At 40.7% G+C, this 25649-nt stretch overlaps 1 protein-coding gene across 8 annotated transcripts in view; it reads left to right on the forward strand.

The window, feature by feature from the left end:
* The window catches only part of ush2a (Usher syndrome 2A (autosomal recessive, mild)), a 188645-nt gene that overhangs the window by 87999 nt on the left and 74997 nt on the right, over positions 1-25649 (forward strand). For all 8 annotated transcript variants that reach the window (XM_086025800.1, XM_086025798.1, XM_086025799.1 and 5 more), the window contains 8 exons: positions 1359-1518; positions 4783-4945; positions 5028-5175; positions 9465-9622; positions 10576-10723; positions 12359-12514; positions 15209-15356; positions 16790-16932. In XM_086025800.1, coding sequence (XP_085881926.1) covers positions 1359-1518; positions 4783-4945; positions 5028-5175; positions 9465-9622; positions 10576-10723; positions 12359-12514; positions 15209-15356; positions 16790-16932 — 1224 coding nt within the window. The remainder of the gene's footprint in view (positions 1-1358; positions 1519-4782; positions 4946-5027; positions 5176-9464; positions 9623-10575; positions 10724-12358; positions 12515-15208; positions 15357-16789; positions 16933-25649) is intronic.

Below are 25649 nucleotides of genomic sequence, written 5' to 3' on the forward strand. Positions count from 1 at the left end.
GCCTTGAAAATGTTCACAAAAGAGACTTAAAGAGGTTACAAAACACATGCCCCTCCACTGAGACTTGAGATGCAAATAAAGACGTAGCGAGACACAATACTTATAATTGCAGAAGCTCTCATAGGTATACAAGCACACAGTAAACACAAGAGCAAGAATGTCCTCACATAAAGCCACATGAGTAATGCATTTGATAAGAGTAGAGTCAATTATCCCCAATCTTGAATTTAAATGTATACATTCAGATTCTTACATTATAGTGTGTGTGTGGGTGTGTCCGCGTGTGTGTCTATTTGGGTCAATGAAGGCAACAGACGTATCATTCATACTGGTTTAATAATGTGTCTGATGTTCATACTGATTGGAAGGATTATGGACATGGTAATTACACAGTATGCACAAGAGAGGCAGCGAGCATGTCTGTGACACACCAAGAGAAACAATCACAAGGAATATTCGAGAATATAATATATATAAAATATTCACTTCGTTAGGTACACGTGCAACACAATGAGTTCAAATAAAAGTGCCGTACTGTATCGGAAATTTTTTACCAAGACAAGCATTTTTGATTTACACTGTTATGTTTTTGGTAAATTATTCGTTTAACAATGTGTTTATTTTCATGAATATTATGTTTTAAGATTTGTTTGTTAGTGGAATTGCTATTTAACTGAGTCCTAAGAAACCTTGAGAAGGGTTGGTGTGTGACTGAAGAAAGAACGTATCCCATTTAGTGAACATTGCATCAACATTTCTCAACTACTCAGTAAGCGCGGGCTACCTTTCGCAAACACAGACCAAGACAGCCTCCTGTATGTTTCTCAAGTTCCAAGTGGAGTTCTTGTAGGCTGAATTGCAGACTTCTTAGACAGAAAGAAATGACACAGCTGTTCGTTTTCATAGTCACTTTGAAAACGTTGCTTGTGTGTCCTGTGTCTGGCCACAGAGACTGTGCGGTATAATTTGGTGATCCATGTAGTCATTATTTGCTCTAGACGGAGGCCTGCCTTTCACTAAATAACGTGCGTTTTTTTTCTTGCTGAGATATGTAACATTTTGCCCGTCTAAAAAAAAAAACGTTTGAAACACGTCAGTGAAATCCAAATGTACAAGCCGAGCACAATGAAACACTGCTATGTTAATATGTTGGTGACTATTAGTCTGAACGGAGTATTATTGTCATTATAAAGGCTGACATTTCAATGTAGTTTTTCTATTTGGTCTTATTACTGCAGGTGTAGTTAATGTTATGGCTACTGAGTGTAGCTTTCTTGTCAGGCTTGGATTCGTTTCATGAAACTATGCCATCATTCATCCTCCCTGTCTGATTCATGCTGCCTCGCTGCGCATTTCAGGGCTCGGCGTCTATACCGCTCACATCCTGCTGCTGTCTGCGTGCACTGCTGTGGGATGCACCAACAGTTCAAAGGTCACAACGTTGACCTCTCAGCTTCCTCCCGGGCCTCTACGAGCGCCAACTCTGACCTTACTCGACTCACGGACCATTCTGGTGGAGTAAGCGCTCACTCTTGTTGTTCTCAAAATTCTACATCACGCTGCATGAAAGAATGGAACAGCAATAACGGCATCTCATAGATGTGCATCAGTTGCATATACTGTAGAAGGAGGGAAAGGGCAGCAGCGCTTTGGTGACCTTCTGAAGTTGTGTTTACCATGCAGAATATTCACTTGACACACTACACTTGACCTTTCCTCTCTAGAGGGAGGAAGATAAATCTTTTACACCTTTTACCATCCTGGTCATTTGAAAATGTCGCTGGACATTGTGTACGTGTTTACGATTGTGGTGTGTCCACGACAAGCTGTAGTCGGAGAAATAAATGAAAAAGTCTTAAAAAGGGAAACACGAATGCAATAACTGCTTATTTCTTGTGCATACCTTACAAGCAGCTGGATTGTGAAGTTATAGGAATATGTTTAAATAAAAATCCTGTTAATTTGAAATTACTTGTCTACATCAAGTCGGGATAATATTTCACCCTTTGAATCCATCCGTGTGTAGTTACAGTGTAACTTACTGTACTGTGAGTATTTAAACTGTTTTCAGCTATAAATTCACCTGCTGTGGGAAGGAGTATGTATTGCCTTGTTAGCACATTGGCAACAGGCAGGGGTTGAAAGATCACACATGGTCAATATTTCCCTATTGTGTCTGTGAGAAAGGCTGAGGAAGACAGAAATGTGCAACATCTATGAGAAAAATGAAGAGAGGGAAAGGTGTAAGTGATTAATTGAGAGCTTGACGGGGAGGGAAAAAAGAGGATGCAAATGCAAGAAATGTAAGGAAGTGAGGGTGAGAGACTGTGAGAAAGGTTGAGGGAGGCTCCGGGATGAGGTTGAAGCAATATCAGCAGATTTATCCTCCGCCTTCAGCTCACAATACCTGACACAAATACATTCATGAGTACACACAATAAGATATTTGCACAGGCAAATGCTAGCTTTCCTAAACATAAAGTTTTTTCAGTATTCTTGCTGTATGTGTATGCTTTTCTAAATGAATGGGCAAACATTCTCACTTACACACTCCCCAGTCTTGTTGCACATCTTCCCAGATTAGAAGAATATGTTATAAAGTGTATAGAAAAAGTCTACACACCCCTGTTCTAATGCCAGGATTTTGTGATATAAAAAATAGAGACCACGATAAGTCATTTCAAAACGCTTTCCACCAGTAATGTGTCCTATAACCTGTGTAACTCAATTGTTTTTTTGTTTTTTTTGAGAGGGGATGTAAAAATGAATGACAGAAATAATGTGGTTGCACAAGTCTGCACAACCCCCTTTATCAGTGAGAACCAGCCACAGTCAAACTCAAGTTATAAATGTGAGTCACATACCTACCATCATTTAAAGTGTCTCTGATTAACACCAATTACATATGCTCGAGTAGGATTTTCCTGACTTTTTTTTTTTTTTTTGCTTTCAAACAAAATCTTGAAAATGTCACGCTAACACGGACTAGTATTCTGAACTCAGCTTTATTTATTGAACACTTTAAAAGAGATGTTAAACCAATCATTTTTTTCAAATATATGTTCTATGCAGGCCCACTAGTTGAAACAAGGCATTCTGATAAATATTACATTTGTGGAATAAGAGTTAATCTACCCGTTGTTACCCATCTCTGGCGGCGGCCATTTTGTCACTTCTGTCAACTGAAAATGACATCACAGTGTCTCAGGGCTCAGGTAGTGACCAATCACAGCTCACCTGTTTTCTGAAGCTGAGCAACGATTGGTCATGATCTGAGCCCTGAACATCTGTGATGTCATTTTCAGTCAACAGAAGTGACAAAATGGCCGCCCCAAGACATGGCTAAAACGGGTAGATTTTGACGCTTAACTCATATTCCACAAACACAATATTAATCAGAATGCCGTGTTTCAATTAGTGGGCCTGCATAGAACATATTCTTGAAAAAAAGATGTTTGGCAAAAAAATGGTATGGAAAGCCTACTGGAACACCTGAAGAACAAGAAGCACTTTATGGTATCAGGTATAAACTAACTCCCATTAAACATGTTTGCGCAAACTTTTCCAACCACAAGTTGAGTTGTTTGTTTTACTTCCTCGCTTGGAAAAATAAAGGGCCACAATGAAGGTGGAACATGTTTTGGAATGTTTCACCTTGGTCTTATATTTTTAGATCACAAAAACTTGGAATTTGAACAGCTGTCTTTTTCTTTTTTTTTAATCTACTGTATCTACAAAATAAACACCACGGAGTTCACTTCCTGTAGGTGTAAACACTTGCCCCATATTGTAGCAGCAGTTTTTCAAACATTTGTGCAATCAATTATACTCCAGAATTGCTCCAACTTGCCTTTGATTGAGCTTTTCAAACGTGGTCGTACATCACAGTGCCAATCGACAGAGTATAAATCTTATAAAGAATGTGATAGATTAGTCAGAGCGGCTAATTGTGTGCTAAAACATGCTCATCAGTCATCCCACAACCGGCGTTTAAAAGAAGCAACCAAGAAAGGAATTTCAGCTTTTAAAATTGCCGCCTCTTTACTTACACCCTAAAGGGGGTTGGCCTTCTCAGGGTTTTACATGAATTTTAGGTGTATTTACATTATAACTTGATGGATTATTTACTTGTTATGTTCTCTTTACAACAGTTGGAATTCATCACAACAATTGGCATTGAAATTGGCATAAAGTAAAAATTCATTCTTTTTAGCACCATTTATTACAGAAGTCGATTTTACAAATTACAAAGTTGTGAAACAAACATACAAAGTTGTGAAACATACTCCACTCATTTTAGTCTGATTAAAAACCCTTCCCTAGCTAAATTAACATTTTAGAAATGAAAACATATCAGCTAATAGAAAAAATATATTTTTTAAAAAGAATAGAGTACTATTATTTTGTATTATTGATTTGCTTGGGTTTCAGTAGATTTGTATCACCTGCCATTTTTCGGAGGTACGTCTTTGTTCTAAAAATACCATATTAGTTACAACAATATCTAACAAATTATTTCAAGGAGGAATCAAAAGTGAAGCACATTAATCCAATTTCCCTCCTCTTGATAGTAATGTTATATGAATAACAATGCGCTCTTAATAGCGTGCACATAATTTCGTCCTCAATTATGCTGCAAACCTAAGGTTTTTGTTATTTCATAGTCTAATTATACAAGATGCTTGACTTTGTTATTTGAAGCCAATGAAAGGGTAAATTCACAAATGGATATCGGCAGTTTAGCAGTCTTTATAACGATTCATATCTTCTTTCCATCACCAGGTGGTCCCGGCCTTCTCAGATCAACGGTGTTCTGCAGTTCTATTCCATCATAGTCTCACAGGATGGGGCAGAGCCCACCATAGTCCACAACAGTACAGAACTTGTTGAAGAGCACACGCTACGCAACCTCACTCCTGGCACGGCCTACACCATCACAGTGGCTGTGAGTCTTTTGGAATTTGTTTTCGATGCTTACTTTCACACCCTCTCTTGAAACCTTGAGTGCGTTTGTGTGTGCACTTCAGGCTTGCACAGGCGGTGGCTGCACCCGAAGCCCCTCTGTGGAGGCTGTCACTGAGGAAAGCACCCCAGAGAATGTCCCAGCACCACTGGTCACCCCTTTGTCCCCACATGCTCTGAACGTGAGCTGGACGGCTCCTGATACTCCAAATGGTGAGGCATCCAAGCCCTTTTTGCCATATACACAAATGCATGCATTCCTTATATAAATATACTCTCTAAAAACACTTGGGTCAAAAATAACCCAATTTGGTCAAACATGGACCGATCCACTAATTGGGTCAATTTGACCAACCTTATTGTTTTTTGGGCTTTTTTGTACAAAACAGCCCTTTTTTTTGGGGCGGGGGTGGCTTGTTTTGTTCAAAATTAACCATTTTTGAAAGTTAAGTCAAATTGATGTAAGTAGTGGATCAGTCTAATTTTGACCCAAATTGGGATATTACTAACCCAACTGTTTTTACAGTATACATATTGCAAAAAATGATTTCCCCCCAATACTCCATTAAGTCGTTTTTACAAAGGGTATGCTTTATTGTTTTAGGAAAAATAATGTATTAAAAGGAGAGAGAACAACAACAACATGAGACTAACATTAAATCAGTTCAATCATGATCCCGTCCATGGTAGAACGCACAGGTTGTGTTGTTCAGGTAGACCACACATGGGGCCTGAAAACAATGGTCTCATTTTAAATATGAATCATATTGATTAATATACATCAGGGTTGGAGTAAGGAGAGAGAGAAACGGAGGATTGGGAAAGAAGGAGGCCATACAGTGTCATGCAGGAAACTGACCCACACTCAGAGCGAGGAGAGCGCGCTGCCTCCCTTTGCTCCTTTAAGTGGAGGCAAAGTGCTCCCTTTTGACCGAGAAGAGAACTGCAGGCTGCGACGCATCCCCTCACAGCCTCTCCTTTTCTCCCCCGCTCCCTCTGTCTGTCACTTTCGAACTCCATTCAATCTACTTGCAGTGAATTAAAATACATTGTATGCCACAGACCTGCTTCCTGTACTTTGAATGAGAATTGAGCCCACGATGCCACGTAATGCTGTTCTCTACGCGCAAGATTCGGCTTTCTATCATACATCGTCAGTGCAATATTCTGACTTTCCATTTCAATTAGATTCAGACTTATTTAGTATTGGTTTTAAATGCAACCAACATTTAGTTGGACAAAAATACATTGTGAAGACCCATTCTACCATACTATTTTATCCAAGCACAAAACACCCACGTTTAATAACTTGAGAATAAGTGGGAAGCACATTATTATGAAATATCATCTTATATATATTTTTAAACAACCTCCAACATTTGTTTGCCATTCGTGTGTTAATAAACAGGATTAAGCAATGTTGTTGTTGTTGCGACTCTCGGCTTTAAACATCATCCTCTGCGAGTCACCTGAGCTGTCTGCTTGAAAGGCAGCAGCATGTACAATTAGGATTATGCAATAAACTACTTGAATGAAAATCTTTTTTTTTTAGCTCTGGTAACATGATGAAACTTTGTCATTCGTAACATTATTTCCTCAGTGATGTGAAAATGGAGGTAATTTAGGACACTAGTTATCTGTTGCTCTCCAGTAAAAAACATGTACATCTCCATACTTTGTGGGATTGTTTTGAAAAGTATTCCACAATATAATGATTTTTGTTAAATATAAAGCAAAAGCTTACTATTTGAAGATACTGATATCCAGTTTTAGCCACGGAGATCTACTGTATGTTTGGCTAACATCATTTAGCACACAATACATAGCTGCCATATTAATGGTGAACTGACTACAGTATGATAACAAAACCAAATGAATTGACTGAGGAAAACCGTGTGAGGATTCGCCGGCCAATTTCACAGTCTCCAACATACAAATGCACTGCTGCATATTATCGAATGTTATTGCCATGCTCGTTAAAGTACGTGTAATTCCATAATGTGTGTGTGTTCGGTGTGAATTGTATGTGCTTTACGCTTAATGCCACATGAGTGCATTTCGCCCCATAAACCCTCTGATGTGTGCGCATATTAGCCAGGGTAAATTACTTAAAGCTTTCCTCATCTGATGACAGAAATGTATAACAAGGGAGACACTTAATCATGATTACCTGATTTCCTCATTGTTAATAAGATTTCTTTTTTTTTTTACTTAAAAAAGGCAGAGGAGCGCAACGCCCTTTTCTCCATGCTCTTTTTTGGGCGTCAAGAAATGACAATGACAATGGTGATGGGTTACAGAGGAGTGAGATTTTGTATTATTTTCCCTCACTCGTCCTGCCTCTCTCTCCCCTCCTTCTCCCCAATTCCGCAGGGATTTGTGGGGGATAATCCTCTCGGGGATTAGGTCGGGGCAACACGCAGACAAAGAGGGGAAATAAGCCTGTTATGCATTCGCTGCTTCATTTCCCAACCTGTCTTTATTACAGCCTATACTGATATGGGCTTATTCACGCACACACGCGTCCGCACACACAAACACACACGCACCCTCACATGCATGTGATTGGCCACATTAAGAGCTCCCCTGATGTAACTGGTGTCCACAGGGTTTTTGTGTCTTCATTTTCCTGATAGGTGTGTGTATCTGTATTGGGCAATAATAAAACCCACACATGATTAAAGCAGAATAGACTCTTAGTTCTTACCACTGATCTTTTGAGCCCCCCAGTATGCATTTTTATTAAGGAAAAGTACATTTGGGTGCCATTTCCTTTTTTATTAGGTTGAGGTAATGTAATGTAATTACTGGGCTGGCGTCTGTGCGTGCATGGCCTTGTACTGTATCTTGTGTCTGTGCGTACTGTATATGCAGAGTACCTATGTGCGCATGCACACTTAATGGCACCAACATGTGTGAGCGCATGCCATGAGTCTCTCTCAGGTTATTCTTTAAATCCCTTGGTAGTCTTAGTGGTGTCTTTGTCTTTGAATCACACGTCTGAAGGCCCAGTTTCACTTTTTTTGCAGCACATGCCCACCCAAAGGCCTGCGATCCAAAATCACAACACTGATCCCCATGCAGTTTGCTCACAGCGCAAGTGACGGCAAATGAGTGATGCTAGATAGAGATGAGTAGAGACCTGTTTCCCATGTGGCATATTGAAATCCAGCCATCCATTTTCTAAAATACTTGTCTCCATTGGGGTCGCGGGTGAGCGGGAACCTATCCCAGCTGACTTTAGGCCAGAGGCGGCGTACACCCTGTACTGGTCAAGAGTTCATCACAGATATGCTAAATCATTGAAAGTTTGTTTCTGAAAGTCACAAAAAGTTTGAGCTATTATTTCGAATGAAATTTCAGTACGACCCAAAAATGCACTTGAACCTTACAGGTGAACTGACCTTATCTCAAATTTGAATGCACATGTCCAACTCTTCTTTTTTTCAGTCCTTTTTGCACAACTTGCTGTTCTGTAAAGAAAAAAAAAAAAGGTGAATGTCAAAATTCACAACAGTTGCTTGTTTGATCAATGGAATGACCAATAAATGTCGTGCTTCAATTAAAAAAAAAAAGCAGTCCTGGTCATCATGCTGTTCACATTTTGACATATTGAGAACAAAACAACACTAACAATTAATCAACAGTACCTTGCCTTTGCGAGGCTTCAAATAGGAAATTGTCAGAGGGAAGTGGCCAGTTAGCTTCAAGTGGTCCAGAGTGTCATCAGCAGGTTGAGATGCAGAGAGACTGAAGAAGTCACAAAAAGGAAAAGAAATGGACATTATTACGAATGTATTGGTTGATTCATGGATTGACTCTCAGGCTGTAGTTGCCGTGTTATTTTTGCAAAATGTATGGACACATTGAACATTTGGACATGTGCACCCAAATGTTTTGAAAAGGTCGAATTAAGTTTACCGGAAAAGGTTACTGTGCATGTTAGGTTCATCTTGAACTTTCACCTGAAAGCCAACAAATACTGTTAATTGTTCAAGATTACCTGCACATTACCTGTGTCTGGATGCACACAGCCCACTGAATGACCCTCAATATTGCTTCAGTTAATTAGCATAGTGTCCATTTTAGGAGTTGGGCTACCCCACTTTGTCCCATCCTGATTCCTAATCCTTTATTTTAAGACATATTGGACAATTCTGTACTTCCAACTTTGTGGGAACAGGTTGGGGATAGCTGCTGTCCATAGCTGTTCTCAGGGCACAAAGCGAGGTCGGTAAGATGATGTTTGTTGAGTAAGCCAACCAAACACCTTTAGGATGAACAACAGCAGAGATTGTGAACCGCCCTCTCTCAGGTACAACATCAGTGACCTTTCACATATTTTCTTCCGGATGAATGGACAATATTCCCACTGACGTGCTTGTGGGAAGTCTTTCCAGATGAGTGGAAACTGTTACAGCTGAAAAAAGGGGCGACTCCATATTTTCTTTGCTTTTCACTTCCTGTAGATGTAATGGACAGGTATCTTCTTTTTTCCCCAGGCATAATAACCAGCTACGGCCTTTGGATGGACAGTGTACTTATATCAAACGCCAGTTCCTCCCAGAGTTTCTTTGTGGTGAAGGAGCTTTCCCCATGGAGCAGACACGTACTTAGGCTGCAGGCGTGCACGGCGCGTGGCTGTGGCAAGGGACCAACGGTGAGTGAGATGTTGCTGGCTATCCACACATACAATGTATGTGATGATTCATATTGTCAACACAAAGATGACAGCAAGACATAATTTCATTTTTATGACAGTGGGGTTTTTTGTACACATTCTACTCTCCGATGTTTCCAATAGTCCTACTCTCTGATGGTGTCAATAAAAAAAGAGTATTATTGTCTCTGTAAAGGTATATCTTTTTTTAAACTGCGCAGTATCATATCTCATGCTCTGGGGTGTAAGATAATGTGTGTGGATTATTCCGTTGACCACTAAACACACTATAGCAATAATATAGGTATGGCCAGCATTATAAAATGCGTGTGCATCCTTGTGCACGTGCGTGCTGCCGGGTGTCATAAAGGTGATCGATTCTCTCAGCTCAATAACGAGGGTCGGCGTGACGACAGTGACATTTGCCGGGAAATGTCACTCCTTGCTCAACGATGCCTCTGACGACAGGCCGTATTTTGGCGCATTTTTCCAATATGGACGTCATATTTAGTTGAACACGAAAAATAGCTGACACGGGCGAACAAGAGAAGTGGAAGTGGGTGAGTGACACAATGATAGGGAGAAAATCAAGAAAGCATCATGTAAATGGTAAAAAAAAGAGGTAAAGGGGGCATTGTAGAGAGCTGAGAACCACCAGTAGAGCAAACACATCTACTTTTCCTTCTTAGATACTCACTTTGTTCAAATTCTGATTTATGCTCGCATTTACTAAAACTTAGGGTTGTTGGGGGGGATGTCAATGCTCGCAAAAGTGAGGAAGATTCCTGGACTTCCACATATATCCAGATACTCACCCAAATGTACATGTTCCTTTTTTGGTGACTGTTTGGTGGTTGTTCTTGCATCATCCCGCTCACTAACAAACACACTGGTGATTAGGATAAGTTGTGTATCTGCATTTTAACAATTTATTTATTTTTTTTTTAAATCAGGTGGAAGTACGCACATTAGAGTTGGCCCCAGAAGGCCCAATACTGCTAGAATTGACCGACCACAGCTCTCGGTCACTTCGAGCCCGCTGGACTGTTCCACCTAGACCCAATGGATACATGAGATACTCTCTATACTATAAAAGTGAAGGTAATTCATATATTTAAGCATATTGTTTGTTGGCTCTACCATTCATTAACAATGCACTGAGTTGGATCGAAATCATGTTACATAAATGTTTGTATATTCCCAATTTGATACGGATCTCGATACTTGGGTTGCGATCTGATATGTGTTGCGATACTTAAATATTATCAAAACACATATTTTAAAAAAACTGAGGTATGTGTTTACAAATTTTTTGACTTGAGTGCCATTTGACATTTATTCAATCGCACGATTGAAAAGTGCTGTTCCTGGTACACAGGAGTGCAAGCATTAAAAGTATCACAATACATCGCAAAACGATATGAGAGCGAGAGTGAGAGAGAGAGAGAGAGATCATCAATGGGTGAGTTTTATTGGACGTTAGTTTTATTAAATAGAGGTTAGCCACTTTTACACTTGTAGGACTGTGAACAATGCTTAAAAGCTTCACCATGGTGATTGTTTGAATGTGGACCGGTTTATTTTTTTTATATCATATTTCGTATGGAATAAACAAAAAAAGACGTTGACCAGTGTTCCAGTGTATAACTTTTATTAGTATTTTTTTTTAATGTAAAACATCAGTGTTTCAGAATGTTCAGCTTTTCCTGTGAGCATGACTCATACGCTTACAAATCCAACCTTTTTAAAATAAGTTCATGGGCGATAAGTAAAACACAACAATATGTCCGCAAAGACACTGTATACCAACACAGTAACTTTGTGTGAAAGTCAGGGGGAAAAAAGCATACTAGATAAGAAGAATAATCAAATTGTTGTGGTGGTGGAGAAAAACTGGAGAAATGATTTCACCTGTGTGCCTTGGCGAGGATTCATGAGACCAAAGAAAAAAAAAACTGAAAACAAAAGTATGAAGATTGAGTGGAGAACAAAGTCAAGTTGCTGTAAAACAACAAGATGAGAGATTCCCGCTCCCATAGATGTATTGGAAAAAATTGCAAGTTGGAACTAGGCAACACACCACAAACAACACAACAGTGAAATAGAGCCAACACAAACAAGAAAAGTCTACGGAAAGGGGGAAGAAGAAAATTGAACAAAATGAGAATAGAACGACTGAACACAAACTCGCACAGTGGTCCTTTAACTCGCCCAAATTCATCAAGTCGCGCGCACGCGCACACACACTAGTCAGGGTGTTTGATCTGCGCCTCACACAGGAACAGACAGATTAAAACGAGTGGAGGGAGGGATAGAAGAGGTGCACAAGAAAGAGAGATGGTGTCTCGCTCTAGTTCCCCATAAGCCAGCGTTGCTTTGATACACAGTGCCTTCATCAGTTCACACAGGCCTGATATGTGTTTGTGTGCGTCTGTCCATCTAAATATATTGGATAGGCTTGCATTGTGGGATTTTCTGATCCCTTTTCTTTGACTATCCTTGCATAACCTCAATATGGAAACCTCTCTTTTGATCATTCCCAGTTAGTATTCCTCTCTCTTCAGCCCGTTCTCCCGCCTCCAATTCCCCACTCCACGTGTGTATGTTTTATTAATCAGATTCTCGCCATCACACTGATGACACTAATAAATAAATGCACCGTGACAATAATGTCACTCGATGTAGGCAACGTCCTCAGTCAGATTTATGGCACTTCTCTTATCTGTGGTCTGTCAGATGGCGACGTGGTGCTGGACGCAGGCACGGCAGCCAGCAGGTGGTTGACTTTGACGGACCTGCGGCCGTACACCAACTACGGCTTCTGGGTCGAAGGTTGCAACACACAGGGATGTGTGGAGAGCCCGGCGGTTAATGTTACTACGTCTCCAGCAGGTAGCAGAAATGTACAAATCTCCTTCAGCAACTGTCTGACTTTGGTTGTCCTCGAGCCTCATCACTGGGAGAACTTTGTCGGATTATGGACCTGAAATTGGTAAAACAGGAAAAATGACACACAACCCTAATCAGGACAAAGTGTTAAGAAAATGCTAGTGATGTATTCATGATGAAAGTTGATCTGATTTGGAATCCCTGATAATAACTTGCAATGTGAATCTTGTGCAAAAGGAACACAAACAGTCAGAGAGTGATTTTACTCAGCCAAAAGATGATTGCCTAAACATTAGAGCCACTCGTAGACACTGACTGCATACCTCCGTAGTCCAAGCTGATTGGTCAAAACTGAGGGAAAAAGGCACATAATGCATAAACGCACCTCTGTGCTTTAGTTAATGTTAACCAAAGACTTGAGTACAGACTCGTTTATCGCATCCATTTCTCAAACAACAAAAGACCCGCTCAGGAAAGTTCCAGTGTTCAAGTTCAAAACAAAGACATGAGAAAGTATAAATTTTAAATAGCAGACGTTTCCCCTCTTTCCAACCGGCTTTCTACCTCTGCGCCTCTGGCATCTTTTTAGACGTCTTTAAGGCAAACTGTCTTGATGCGTCCTTGTTCCGGGAAAGAACAGAGGCGAGCTAGCCGAGCAGGAGACACAAGAGGAGAGGAGGAGGAGAGTAGGCCCAGAGAAGTGAACATAAAAGTGCATAGTTTAAAACGATTAGTGACACCTCTGATATTGTACCTGCTAACGCAGCATGAGAGAGACAAAGGCGCACCGGTGTGTGTGTGCGTCCGTGCAGGCGTGTGTATGCATGTGTGTGCCTAATAGCCATCCTTGTGCTAAGATGACTTGTGCAATCAGCGTGGTTGTAGTCGCGCCAGACCCGAGTGCTTGATTGAAGGGTCACTTCTTCGCCTCTAAAGAGCGTCTCTTATTTTACACAGTCAAAACCACCGGCACCCTCATTTTCTCCTCTTTGTGTCATCCTTAACATATTTGTTTCCCGTCTATCCTCGCGTCCCCTCCATTTCCACTAAGACTGACTCAAGATGTCATTTTGTAGCACAAACACTGTTCTGTCACTCTGTAAAAGAGGGTCACTACTGACGAGTTGTGCTTCCGTGAGTGCACCTGTGTTTGATCTATAAAGAGGAAGCGTGTGCTGTTAATCTTTTTCCGTGATTTTGTCTTAAAACCATACAGTGGGAGGGTAAAATATACGCCAATCCTTTGGAATTTCTTCAATTTCTGCATACATTGGGCATGAAATGTATTCTGACCTTTTCGAATCACAAGAATAAACAGAGTCTGCCTGAACTAATACCACGCCAAAAAATGTGTTTTCAACCTGGTTCAGATGCTGCGGGATGACCACAAGAGAGCTTTTCCCACCAGACATCCCAGGAATCTTGCTGAACTGCAACCGTTTTTATAAAGAGGAATGGTCCAAAACTCATCCAGATTGTGGTGCATGTATGATCTTCAATCGCAGGAAATGTTGGTTGAGGTTATTGCTGCCAAATATAAACATGTGACAATATAGTAGTTGTTTCTGTGGTATTAGTTTGAGCTGGCTGTTTACTCTTCAGGCTACATATTCCGACCACTTAATGCAGGAATTTAAGAAACTCCAAAGGGTCCGCATACTTTTTTCTCCACTTTAAATATCATCCGCATGTTCCCAGTCTTGCTTATATTACTGTTTTAGAGCAGGATAAACGATGTTTACACACCGGTGTGCGCGGCACCCAATGCAGGATAGGCGCAAACCTGCCCATATTTGGTGCTGTTGCAAAGCGAGCTAACAGGAAGTAGCCTGCTGCCTTTCCCCCTGGTTTTGATGTAAATTAAGCCACAGATTGGTCATATGTATTTGTCATTGTTTAAATGTTAAGCCCTGGTTTGGTAGTTGTAATAAGCGGACGGGTTGGGGGGGCGGACAAGCAGCAGGAAATTTGCATATTGGCTTCAACTACCTTGCTCATAGGGCTGCAGGCAGGGAAAAAAGTTGAGCAAAAGAGAGCTTAGATGGACAATTTGAAAAGAGCTAATGAGTAAGGGTAAGACGTGGCCATCTATGAAGTTGGATTTTTTTCAGGGAGGGCTTGGCCCAGTTCTTCCCAATATCAGTGAAAAAAAATACCACATATAGAAAATACTCTTGGAGCTGTAATACAGTAAAAGTAGAGCTGCCACAAATTTAAGCTTTTGTGGACTTGACTATTCCATCGATTACCCCACCCACGCAGCACCAAATGTACGTGCAGAAACACGGAACGTTGGTTCCGGGCATCTCAGATATGTTGAAAAAATTATTAATAAGGCATACATTTTTGTTTTGACCAATTTTTGTGGTCAACACTTTTTTTTTTTTTCCTAGCCCTAAGTAAGAGAGGTGTTCACTGGTGACATAACCCATTGCATTTGGAGCCATACCTCAGTGTCAGTGTTCAGAAGGGAAACTGGCATCTGAAACCAGAATTCCAAGCTCAAAATACTCCATGAGCACTTTATCAGGGACATTTAGTTCGTTTTAAAGTTGAAGAAAACAATTTGATGCCAAAGTTTGAAGTCTTATCCTCCCTTCTTCTCACCTACTCTCACTCCCTCCATCCTCCTGTTTCTGTCTGTACTCGCTGTACCTTTCTCTCCTCTTCCACCCATCACCATTTCTCTCTCTGCAGCTCCAGACGGATTGTCCGCCTTGAGACTCAGTCGCGCCACCAGCACCGCTCTAAATGTGTCTTGGTCCCAACCAGCCCGCGCCAATGCCCCGGGCCCTCTTCACTACGGCCTTCAAATGAGGACATCACCCCAGAGGCCTATGATCAGGCAAGAAGATGAGCATACACTTGTCACAAACGCATGTACTGTATAAGCTATCTACAAATAAGGACGCGCACGTACACTATGCATGGATACGCCATGGAGAACGGCAAAATATGTCGCATCAAAATGATGGACCTTCAGAAATGTGTGCTGAATGAGCAGAAAGGAATGAGGTTGAGACAAAAAAGCCACCCAAAAATATCAAAGAGGGCGGAAGGAGACAGGCAGGTACAGAACATGTGCTAGAATAAAGAGAGAGGGGCTGTGCATCTGCTATGTATTCATTACATGCTTCCTGACAACAAATTGCAATTTAATCCAAGAAGAGGAGGCTCTCATTCTGTGGTAATAAATAAATGACTAGGTACATGTATTATATATCAGACAAGCATGCCCTCCTCTTCTTCTGCTTTAGAGATCTCATTGTTCCCTGATTTATTCATTCATTCATCCCTTCTGTCCATCTAATGCTAAATGGCCAGTGGTCCCTCATTTATGACAACAGTCTCTTACGTTGCCATAGTTTCCCTTCATCACGTATGAATCCATGAGACCCAACCAGGTACCATGTGGGAACGTGATTAAAAGAAGTGACGATGGTCCATGCAATTAATGGGGTGAGGGGGGTCGGCGGGTGGGGAATACCTCACTTACTCACCAACTGAACTGTTGATTGAACGTGTAGTGCACTGCTGACAAATGTCCATGGCTTTTAATGAAAATGGGATTATCACCATTCAAATTTTTTCACATGACCGCTCACGCGTTAATGTTGAGTTCATTAGAGGCTCTATGGACAGCCTTTCCGCAGAGGTAAAAAAACGTAAGATAAAAACAGTTATTATTTTATAAATAAATAAAAAAACATCAAAGTTGAGTGAGGTCAAAATTTCAAAGAAACAAACGTCAATTCAACTTTACGTTTGGCAATTTAAGAACATGTTTGAAGTTTTGCTCGTGTAAAAATTGGATTTCCTGCATTTTCAACAAAGAAATAAGAGTTTACAGAACTAATTATTCCCCGTATTGTCCCCAACTTAACCCTTGTATGGTGTTCGTATTTTTGTTACTCAGCCGGCGTTGATGGGTCTGGTGGACTTGCGAGAGTTTTGGGTTTTCACACAACACAATCAAGTATTTTTTTTTCTGTGGAAATTATAAGACTATATATTGTCATTGTTTGACCCAAAGACTTTGAAAAGGTAATACTTCGCATAAGATGTAGATGAGGTCAAGTCTTAAATCTGTTTTCTGGTTCGCAAGTGTGGCAGCCTTATTAAAGGTTCAGGCATTTGTTTCCAGTGATATGATTTGACTGGGATCTTTGTATTGTTGTTTTTTTTTTTTTTTTTTTAATGTTTTTTTAACCACATTTATTACAGCCTAATTGAAATGTGTGTCATTATTGGTATTTGTTGGTGCCTGTTCACAATCAGGCTCCTGGAAAACGCAACGGATACTTACTCCTACTACGTGCTGGGCCTGTCTCCGTACACCAAGTATCAATTCCGACTTGTGGTGTCACACACACATGGACAGACGACAGGCCTCTGGGAAACCCTCCGCACAGCAGAGGACAGTAAGTACATATTTGACCAAAAATTTCAGTGCAGCAACCATTAACAATGTTTATACATTGGCCAAAAAATGCAAGAATTGCCTAATTTGGGGTCACATGTGGGTGGGTTCCAAACCCCTCTAAAAGACCACCATTTATTTTTACATTTTCAAAAGAGAAACAGCACTGTATTGCAAAATATTAATATGAATAGATTTTAGAAGATAATTTCCAGAAACAAACTGCTTTTATGAAGTGTATTTTAAGCACACATAAAAACACACTCTACTACATTCATGAGTTGTGTCTTTAAATGGTGAGGCCGAGTGAGTGCCTCATAGCTCACTTCACTCGTTGGCAACGCAGAATTCTGCTACAACGGGCGGGCTGTCTGTATTTTTTATTAATTAATTTATTTTTGTTAGCGGTTTGCGTTCCAAAACATTCTTTTAAACTTCTTAACAGCACAGTCATCTGTACTTCTCATTTTCTTGGGATGCATATGAAGGGCTAATCTACAGCAAACAAATATACCTGAAATATGTGACATGCCGAAAAGATGACATTAGGACTTTGTGAGAGAAAGCGCAACTGAGCATTCCGTGTGGATGTCAGGAATTAAAGTTTGTGGACCCAAGCAAAATATGTCAGAAAAATCTGTGATTTGTGAAGCCATTTATTTGTAAACTGACGTCCAGGTAAGTTGAGGTACCGCTGTAGTATTTCTCAATTGATTCTAATGAGTCATTCAGTACGGGTGAACTATTCTATCAGTCAAAACATTTAGCACTTCTGAAATATTGTAATTTTGACCCAAGGTTGTGAAAGACTAAGTGAAAGAAAGATCATTCCACTTACTAGGGATTCAATCCGATTGCCTTGATGTCATCCTTAAGCTTCTCACAGCCTGTAGAGGGCAGACAGTATGTGTGCAACACCTGGAGATTAATATGATGTAAACACCAAACACTACTTTTTTTTTGCCATTTAAGCTTGGTGACAGCATTTTACATGATCCCGAGAGAATTGCAATTACAATATTCCTTCTTAATTAACTGCCTATTATCCGAAGGCCATCAATACCTTCTCCAACTTGGCAGGTGATTTTTCAGCATGGATTTGGAGTAACTCATACCAGCGAAAACCCATAGATGAGGAAGTTAGTCATAGTGACATGAGCAGGCTGAAACAAGCTGACAATGTGAGAGAGCGAGCCCTGCATTCTGTACGGTGTGTCTGTGTGCGCGCCTGCATGTGTGATATGCGTCTGTGTGACTGAGTTTGTATGAGTGACCTAGCCAGTGTCATTGTGGGCTAATTGTGGTAATAGAATCATATTAGCCAATGGTACAGCCTCTTCAGTGAAAAGTTATATATTAATTAGCAGCACATTATTGTGGCATACATAATCATTAAGCTGCTGAGATTTGCATACGTTTGATCTGTGTGCACATGTACACACAGGGAATGTGTGTATACAAATCCTAGTGTTGTTGCTCACGGGAACACAACACACCCTTTTTCCTTCGACTTGGAATTCAGAATTAACATTCAAAAACACACACACACAAAAACTAAGAAGGTGAGCTATAAGTATTGTACACTCTGAACTACGGAATTCAAGTGATGGTTACACATTTGTGCTTCCCCACTGTCAGGGAAAAAAAAATCTCAAATCCTTTTGAGGCTGTTTTAGGGATGAGAAACACTTCAATACAATATTACTGTACAGTCCTTTATTTATTTTTTTCTGTCAACTGAACAAAAATTGGGTTTGACATCACATGATGATTAAGAGGAGATCACAATTTAGCTTTTATTTATGTTCATTTTCATCTGGATCTACAGTAATACACATTGAAGAAGATTAGATAGGATTTATAACAAGACGAACCAAAACGGCATATGTTAGGTAAGGAAAAGTGTTGGAACAGACTTAAAATAGGTTAGAGTGAGAACTTACTATTTAGTGCAAAATCATTGAGGCTGCGATCCATTGACATCGCCAAATGTCAAACTCCAGACTTAAACACTGTAGAACTTTTATTTTTAAATGCCGGTTGATACGTGCAGCCAAATTTGGGTTTAGCATCCTCTAAAAATCGTAATTACAACTGATTATGGCAATAGGAACAAAACGCACACATTCAAGCTTAATCTTGGTATTGATTTAACTGTGTCTTTTGTAACCTGCTTGTGAGCTGTGACCCTGTTTGTTATAATACTGTATATGCGCCACTATACAGCATGGTGTACCATAGGTTGAATTCTTAAATTCATTTAAACCGCGCAATACCGATTTTTTTTTTTTTTTTTTTTTTTTTTTTCCCTCTCCACGTTCCTCACCTCTTCATCTCCTTTCTCCTTTGCTGGTATTCTTTGCATTTCAACAGACTTTCACCTCTTCTATTTGACTGACTAGCCCTTTAACTATTTACGAGTGGAGATAGACAGAATTGAGGGAGTAAGAAAAGAAATAAAGAGAAGATTGGAGTGGGAAATACAGAAAGAGAGGGAATGTATAGAACAAGGAATGGGAGACAAAAATGGGGGAGGGAAGAAAGGAGAAGCCTAATGACGGAACACAGAAATGGACGGACTCACGTTTCCTCCTTTCCTTTTTATCATTCCATTAAAGTTTTATATCCATCTTTTTAATGTAATTTGGTCCCTATGAATTCCTGCCGCTGCAGAACAGACAGACGGCTCCTGTGAACATAAACTCTGGCCGTGTCGGACAGCTCCCTTTCCTCTGTCTACTCGCATGTTCGCACCAGATAAGTGATCTAAGGGAGTGTGCGTCTGTCAGAGTGTGTGTTGTGTGTGTGCGCGCGTGTGCCTGCGTGTATATGTGTGTGCGTGCGTGTGTGAATATGTGTATGTTGAGGCATGTTCAAGAGACTGATTAAAATCGCCGTTTTGACAAAATGTTCTTAGCCTAGCAGGATTTGACAACGTGCGTCCAGCATGTGTGTGTGCGTATGACAGTGACCATTTTAAAAAGCACTGTTTCACCAAATTGAACTCAAGGCATAGCGTGAAAAGAAGGAACATCACTTGAGGTGAGAGGTACTGACACAACACAAAGAATTCATGTTATTTAATGACTAAGTGACTGCATTAATAAAGCATTTTACTTTTCATGCTAGGCACACTGTTTTGTCCAGTAATGTGACCAAATTGCTTTCCTTATCATGCCTTAGTTTTTATATATCAAAAAGAATGATTGGGGAAGAAAACAAAACAAACACATACTAATGACAATAAATGATTTGCTTGTTATTATTTTTCTCTATTGAGAGAAAACTGGACAATCACTGAGAATGACGAGAAGTAGAATTTTATCAAAAAAAACGTACAAGTAGACAGTTCAAATGACATCCTGATGGCTGGTTTAAGTGTCTGACTATTTCTCCTTAGGCGAGGTCATCTATCATAAGGGTCAAGCTGAAACCTCCTATGTCCGAACTTATTTTATTTTTTTTACAAATTGATAGCTCTTGTTAGTCCCCACAAGGGTCTGTTATTTATTTATTTGACAAATTATTGACCAATGTAAAATGTTGAAAATGGCTGGCTCTTTTTGACGATGCAACATTAATGCCTCAACAAACATCGTGTTTTTGTTTTTGTTGTCGAGTTTTTTTTTTTCCTGAAAATGAATGGTTTTGGAGATGTTAGGATTCTGCCCGACGCCAACCATATGTTCAAATCAAGATGCAGTCCTCATCGTCCTCATGCAACTAAAGCACCTGAAATGAATACTTAAAGCAGCTTTGCGAAAAGTTTACATTTTCAGTCATCAATAATCACTTCATTCGGTCACCAGTTCTGATTTTCCTATTGGCATCACAATATTGTAAGGCATTTATTTTATCTGCCCGTGTGCACAATCTTTCCACATTATTCTGATCGTCCCAGAATGTATTTTGTAGAAACTTTCTTTAACATGAATTTATCTTAGCTGGGTTAAAGATGAACAAAAACAAATATTGTTTGTCTCTGTGTGCCCTGCGATTGGCTGGCAACCAATTCAGGGTGTCCCCCGCCTACTGCCCGAAGACAGCTGGGATAGGCTCCAGCACACCTCGCGACCCTTGTGAGGATAAGCGGTATCGATAATGGATGGATGAAAAACAAATATTTATTTTTCTCATCTTTGAAGTCCTCCGAGAATCTTTAGCAGTCACCTCTGTAAATTTGGCTGCTAGCACTTCACTGATTTAAATGATTTCACGCCCTGGCTATAAGACACACACTTGATTCTAATGCCATATATGATTTTCAAATGTTTGGTTCCCCTTTTATATCCCATAGATTGGTCTGAAGGTTAGCAGGATTTATATAAATCCCTCCCAAATGTCAGCAGCTGAAAATTCTATTGAAACAAATTTAAATGACTGACAACTCTGAGTTACTTGCTCAGTCGTGGTTCTTCAAATGATATAATGCACATTTGGTATACTTCTGATGCGAGGGATACAAATCAAGATCGTGACCTTGGAAACGCATCACGCGCCTTCTCCTCGGCTCCTTCTTCCGTCTCGTCTTGGCGTCTCCTCAAGCAACGTCGACATTAGGAAGTAAAGATATGAAATGCAATGTAAATTCCCGCACTATTGCTTGTCATGGTTTGACACGGCTTCGTAAGCGTGCCGATAATGCTTAAGCTCAGCTTTCAATCTGACTTTTAGCAGCTCCATTCACCTTCAGAAGACCTGTCGCCCACACTGGCGTGCACCCAAACACCTTCTGTGCGCACACCAAAGGCCAAATGCTTTCTATTCTCATGTTATTGGTTCATATTTAAATGTACGCAAGCCGATTTTACGCCAAATATGCACATAGGGCTGGAAAGTTACGCTACACTCACACATACAGTACATGCAAACCCTCTCCGACCATCCTTCCCCCATCCCCCTTTCCTAGGCTCTTGTCACTTGATTGTGTTATTACTATGCTAACCAAATCCTTATAAATGTGATTTAGGGCTTGGTGGCCCCCACGCTGCCGCTTTAGCTCCTGCTACCATGTTTTACGGAAGAGAGGACGTGTAAGGGAGGGCGCAGTAAGAGGGAGGAAGAAGGAAAGATGCAGGGTTGTCGAGGTACGTGGACGGAGATGGTCTGGGGAAAACAAGACTAGTAAGTCTTGACAATAAGTGGCGGTGGGGGCTTACCACGCATTCCCTCAACGCCCCTTTCCTCCTTACCAGAGAGCAGTAAAGTGTCAGTAAAATAAAAAAAGGGGGGAAAAAAAGCATCACCTGCATCTTAAATGAAAATTTCAATTGAAAAACTTAACAGCCCTTCAAATTGCAGAATTTTACACGCGCCAGTAAAGCTTAAATAACACTCAACACTTGGGGGGAGGGTTGAGGAGAGGCAATGGGGCGGGTGGTGACGACGAGGGTTATTTTGTGTGTGGGCGAGGCTTGATCAAGGTGACTGGCTTATGTATTGTGGTTTGAAAGACTCTGGAATGAGAATAGTGGCCTGAAAGTTGAAATTGATGACTTGAAATTGATGACTGATTGCTGGAATTGATAACTAAAAACGTATATGTACTGTAAACACAAGAGAGATGTCAGAGTAAAAAATCTCCTAATTTTCATAGACTGACTGATCCTCGACAGCTACTCATCCAGACAACGGGATGTTTAATTATCCACCCAGTTAGGTCATAAAGAGAACTACCCCAACTTGTCAAGATGGAACTGGAAGTAAGACAACGGAACACGCTGGCAGACGTGCATCCAGAAGACAGACAGCGAGACGAGCTCTTGCTTATTCGTGGGGTTCACTGGACCTTTGGTGGTAATTGAATCAGTGTGAGTGCAGAGTAGAGCTAGCATAAAAACCTGTTAACCCAAAAGGTCAACTCGCTATATTGTTTATTTAGCAGGGAGAGCAGAGGGAAAGGGGAGGTCGGGAGAGAGAGGGAGAAAGGGAGTAATTAGATGCAGCGTTTTTGCATTATTGACGATTGTCAGAAAACGTCCAAGACCGGTGTCTGTATTTCTAACCCGAACTACGAGTTCCCCCCTTCTGTGTGGGCTAGACGATCAAACTCATGTCTACAAAGACGTCGCGAATGCATCACCATCACTGGCAAATTGGTTTGCCAGCATTTGACTCCAGTGGGATTCATCCCAAGGGGAAAACCTGTGGTTTGGAGTTTGGAATTGAAATATACAATATCTTTTGTGACACCAGTACTGGAAATTGATGACATACCTGTACCTCTTATACAGTGAAACCTCTGAAGTCATATGACTATGAAGTTGTCCAATAGAAAGAGCAACCTCAACATGGGGCCTTAATGAATGCAGACAATACACCGAAGTTCATGTTAACTTGGATAACTTGCATTTAAAGAAGAAAAACTCAAGAGTCGCAATGTACATCGTCCCTTTTTGTCAAAGTTACAGATTATGTGGTCTTAACGTAGGTGAACTCATTTTGACTGTTGTTAAAGAGAGTTTGGATGGGACTTGAAAATTTGCTTGTATATTTATAGAGGTTTTGTGATAGTCACAGATTTGCCCAGAAAGAGATGATCTATATTTCCATTCTTTCTTATGGGAACATGTTTCGAAATCCAAACAATACAAAGGTCCTAAAGAGGAAATTGTTTGACCTCAAATGATGTACTGCAATATATAAATCATTGTGAGTACTCTAAGAGTACTTTTTAAAGTGTGAGTTAAGTTCATTAATGCATACATGCTTAACTACTGGACAAAGCAGTGCTACATTACAGGACTTTATTGTATTTTTTTCAAAGCCATTTAATGACTTTAACCTCTAGTTCAAGTGTTTTTATACTTCACTGCAGCAGTTAACTTTACAACATCAAAGTTTCCTTCTCTCGGTCCCTTCTGGTACAAAGTCTGATGAATAAGGATCTTCAGAACTAAGAAACAAAGTAATAAAAGTAATTACGGTTCATTCCAGGTGAATAAAAATGGGGACATACTGATAAACCGCATCAAATTTGTGTGCTTGCGCGCGTGCACAGCTGTGCAAAACACCCGCACACCCAGTGGCAAATCCATACACGTGCACGCTCATACACTTGATCTCTCAACCAGTTGTACAGGTGTATTCTCAACTGCTCATCTTCTTTCACACTCCCTCTTCTATGCACACACCAATGCACACGGGCATCCGCATCTGGGAAAGCCGTTAGCGGTAGCACTTAGCGGCGCAGCACGCTTCCTCAATCCGCTCAGTCACCTTGATTCGCTTGCCCTTCGCAGAGCCCTATTACTGCTCTCCTGCATCTCTCTCTGTGTGGAAGCATGTGAGTGTGTTGCAGTTGGAAGCGTCTAAAGTACGGGGCAGTACAGTGTCATGTAAATGCCAGTGGAAGAGTGAGGCAGGCTCTGAGGCAGAAGTGACGTATCACTCTCGCAAGTCTTTTGTCACACAGAGTATTCGAGCCAGTTGCTCTTACTGGACACTTGATTAGGTACACTTCCTCAATTATAATGGAATGAAACCAGTTTGTATCAGTATGATGCAATGTACCTGTAGGGAACGACAACATATTGTCTTCATTCACCTGCGCCACAACTTAGACCTGCTCCAATTTGGTCTAGTCTAATTTCAGTCACCAAATTATCAGGTGCGTCAGGGGCGTGTACAAGAGAAAGCCCTCAGTCCGCCGGAATGCCCAGCATGGTGCAGAGTGGTCTACCAAATTCTCATGCACGCTAAACTAGACTCGCCCTGACCCGAAAATCAAATGTGCCAATTTTTATGCCAAGTGCACCTTCGCTGTCTGCGAAAATAGAGCCGAAAATATTTGTTTACGCTTTTCATTTAATTCAGAAAATCAATTTAATGACTGCATTGCTGATTGTATAAGATACATTTGATTACAATTTTGCATCTTTAAATGAGATTCACTTAGGTTGGAATTGTAAAAGAAGCCATCAAGCTTGTGCTACAGTGTATACCAGTGGTGGGCACGTCAGTGAACTTCCGTCATTCACCAGCGGCAAACCCGGATGTCCGTCATCATCAGTTAGTCACTCAATTGGATCGTTCTGACGGTACATTTTCCCGGTTCATTTAACTTTAATGCTTGCTATAGTAACTACCAGAAGAATCCATATTCACAGTTGAACTATTTAATGGGTGCCAGAAAGATCGAGACACTGCCATGGGCCCTTTCAACGCTAGACTGCGGAAGGTCGTCTAAGGATTCCTACTCTTAAACTCTTTGCCGCCCACCCACAAGGGGAGTGACTCTGACAATGTGTGACCAACTGAAATCAACTAATATGTGTTCCGAAGGTGTCATAGATAAGAAGATGCCGAGCCAGGAGGAAAGGTCACAGCGACACAACAGCCTAGCTCAACTCACCTAACTAATTATTAAGAGGCCTATTCTAACACTATCATCGTTATTTTTAACGTGCTTCCTTTGTCGCAAAATTACATTTCGTCACCGCTATTTTGGGACCGTCAGGAAAAAACTGTTTACAAGGGTAACAGCACACAATTTTTTTCATCTACAAAACAGTTTGGACCACTATAAACAAAAAAATATATACATTATTATACTATTATTGCTCCTCCTCCCGCTTCTCATCCCTAAACTGCCCCTCGTCTTTGCTTTTTGGGTCCATTGTGGTCCACGGGAATGACCCAAAATCTGTTGGCGCTTATTCCAACGTTTTTTAACGTTACCGTCACCTTTCAGTCCACCGGCGAAAACGAGTCTGTCAG

The sequence above is a fragment of the Filicampus tigris genome, chromosome 3 (assembly GCF_054856515.1).
Source record: "Filicampus tigris isolate MCC_2025a chromosome 3, RoL_Ftig_1.0, whole genome shotgun sequence".
In the NCBI taxonomy this organism is placed as follows: Eukaryota; Metazoa; Chordata; class Actinopteri; order Syngnathiformes; family Syngnathidae; genus Filicampus; species Filicampus tigris.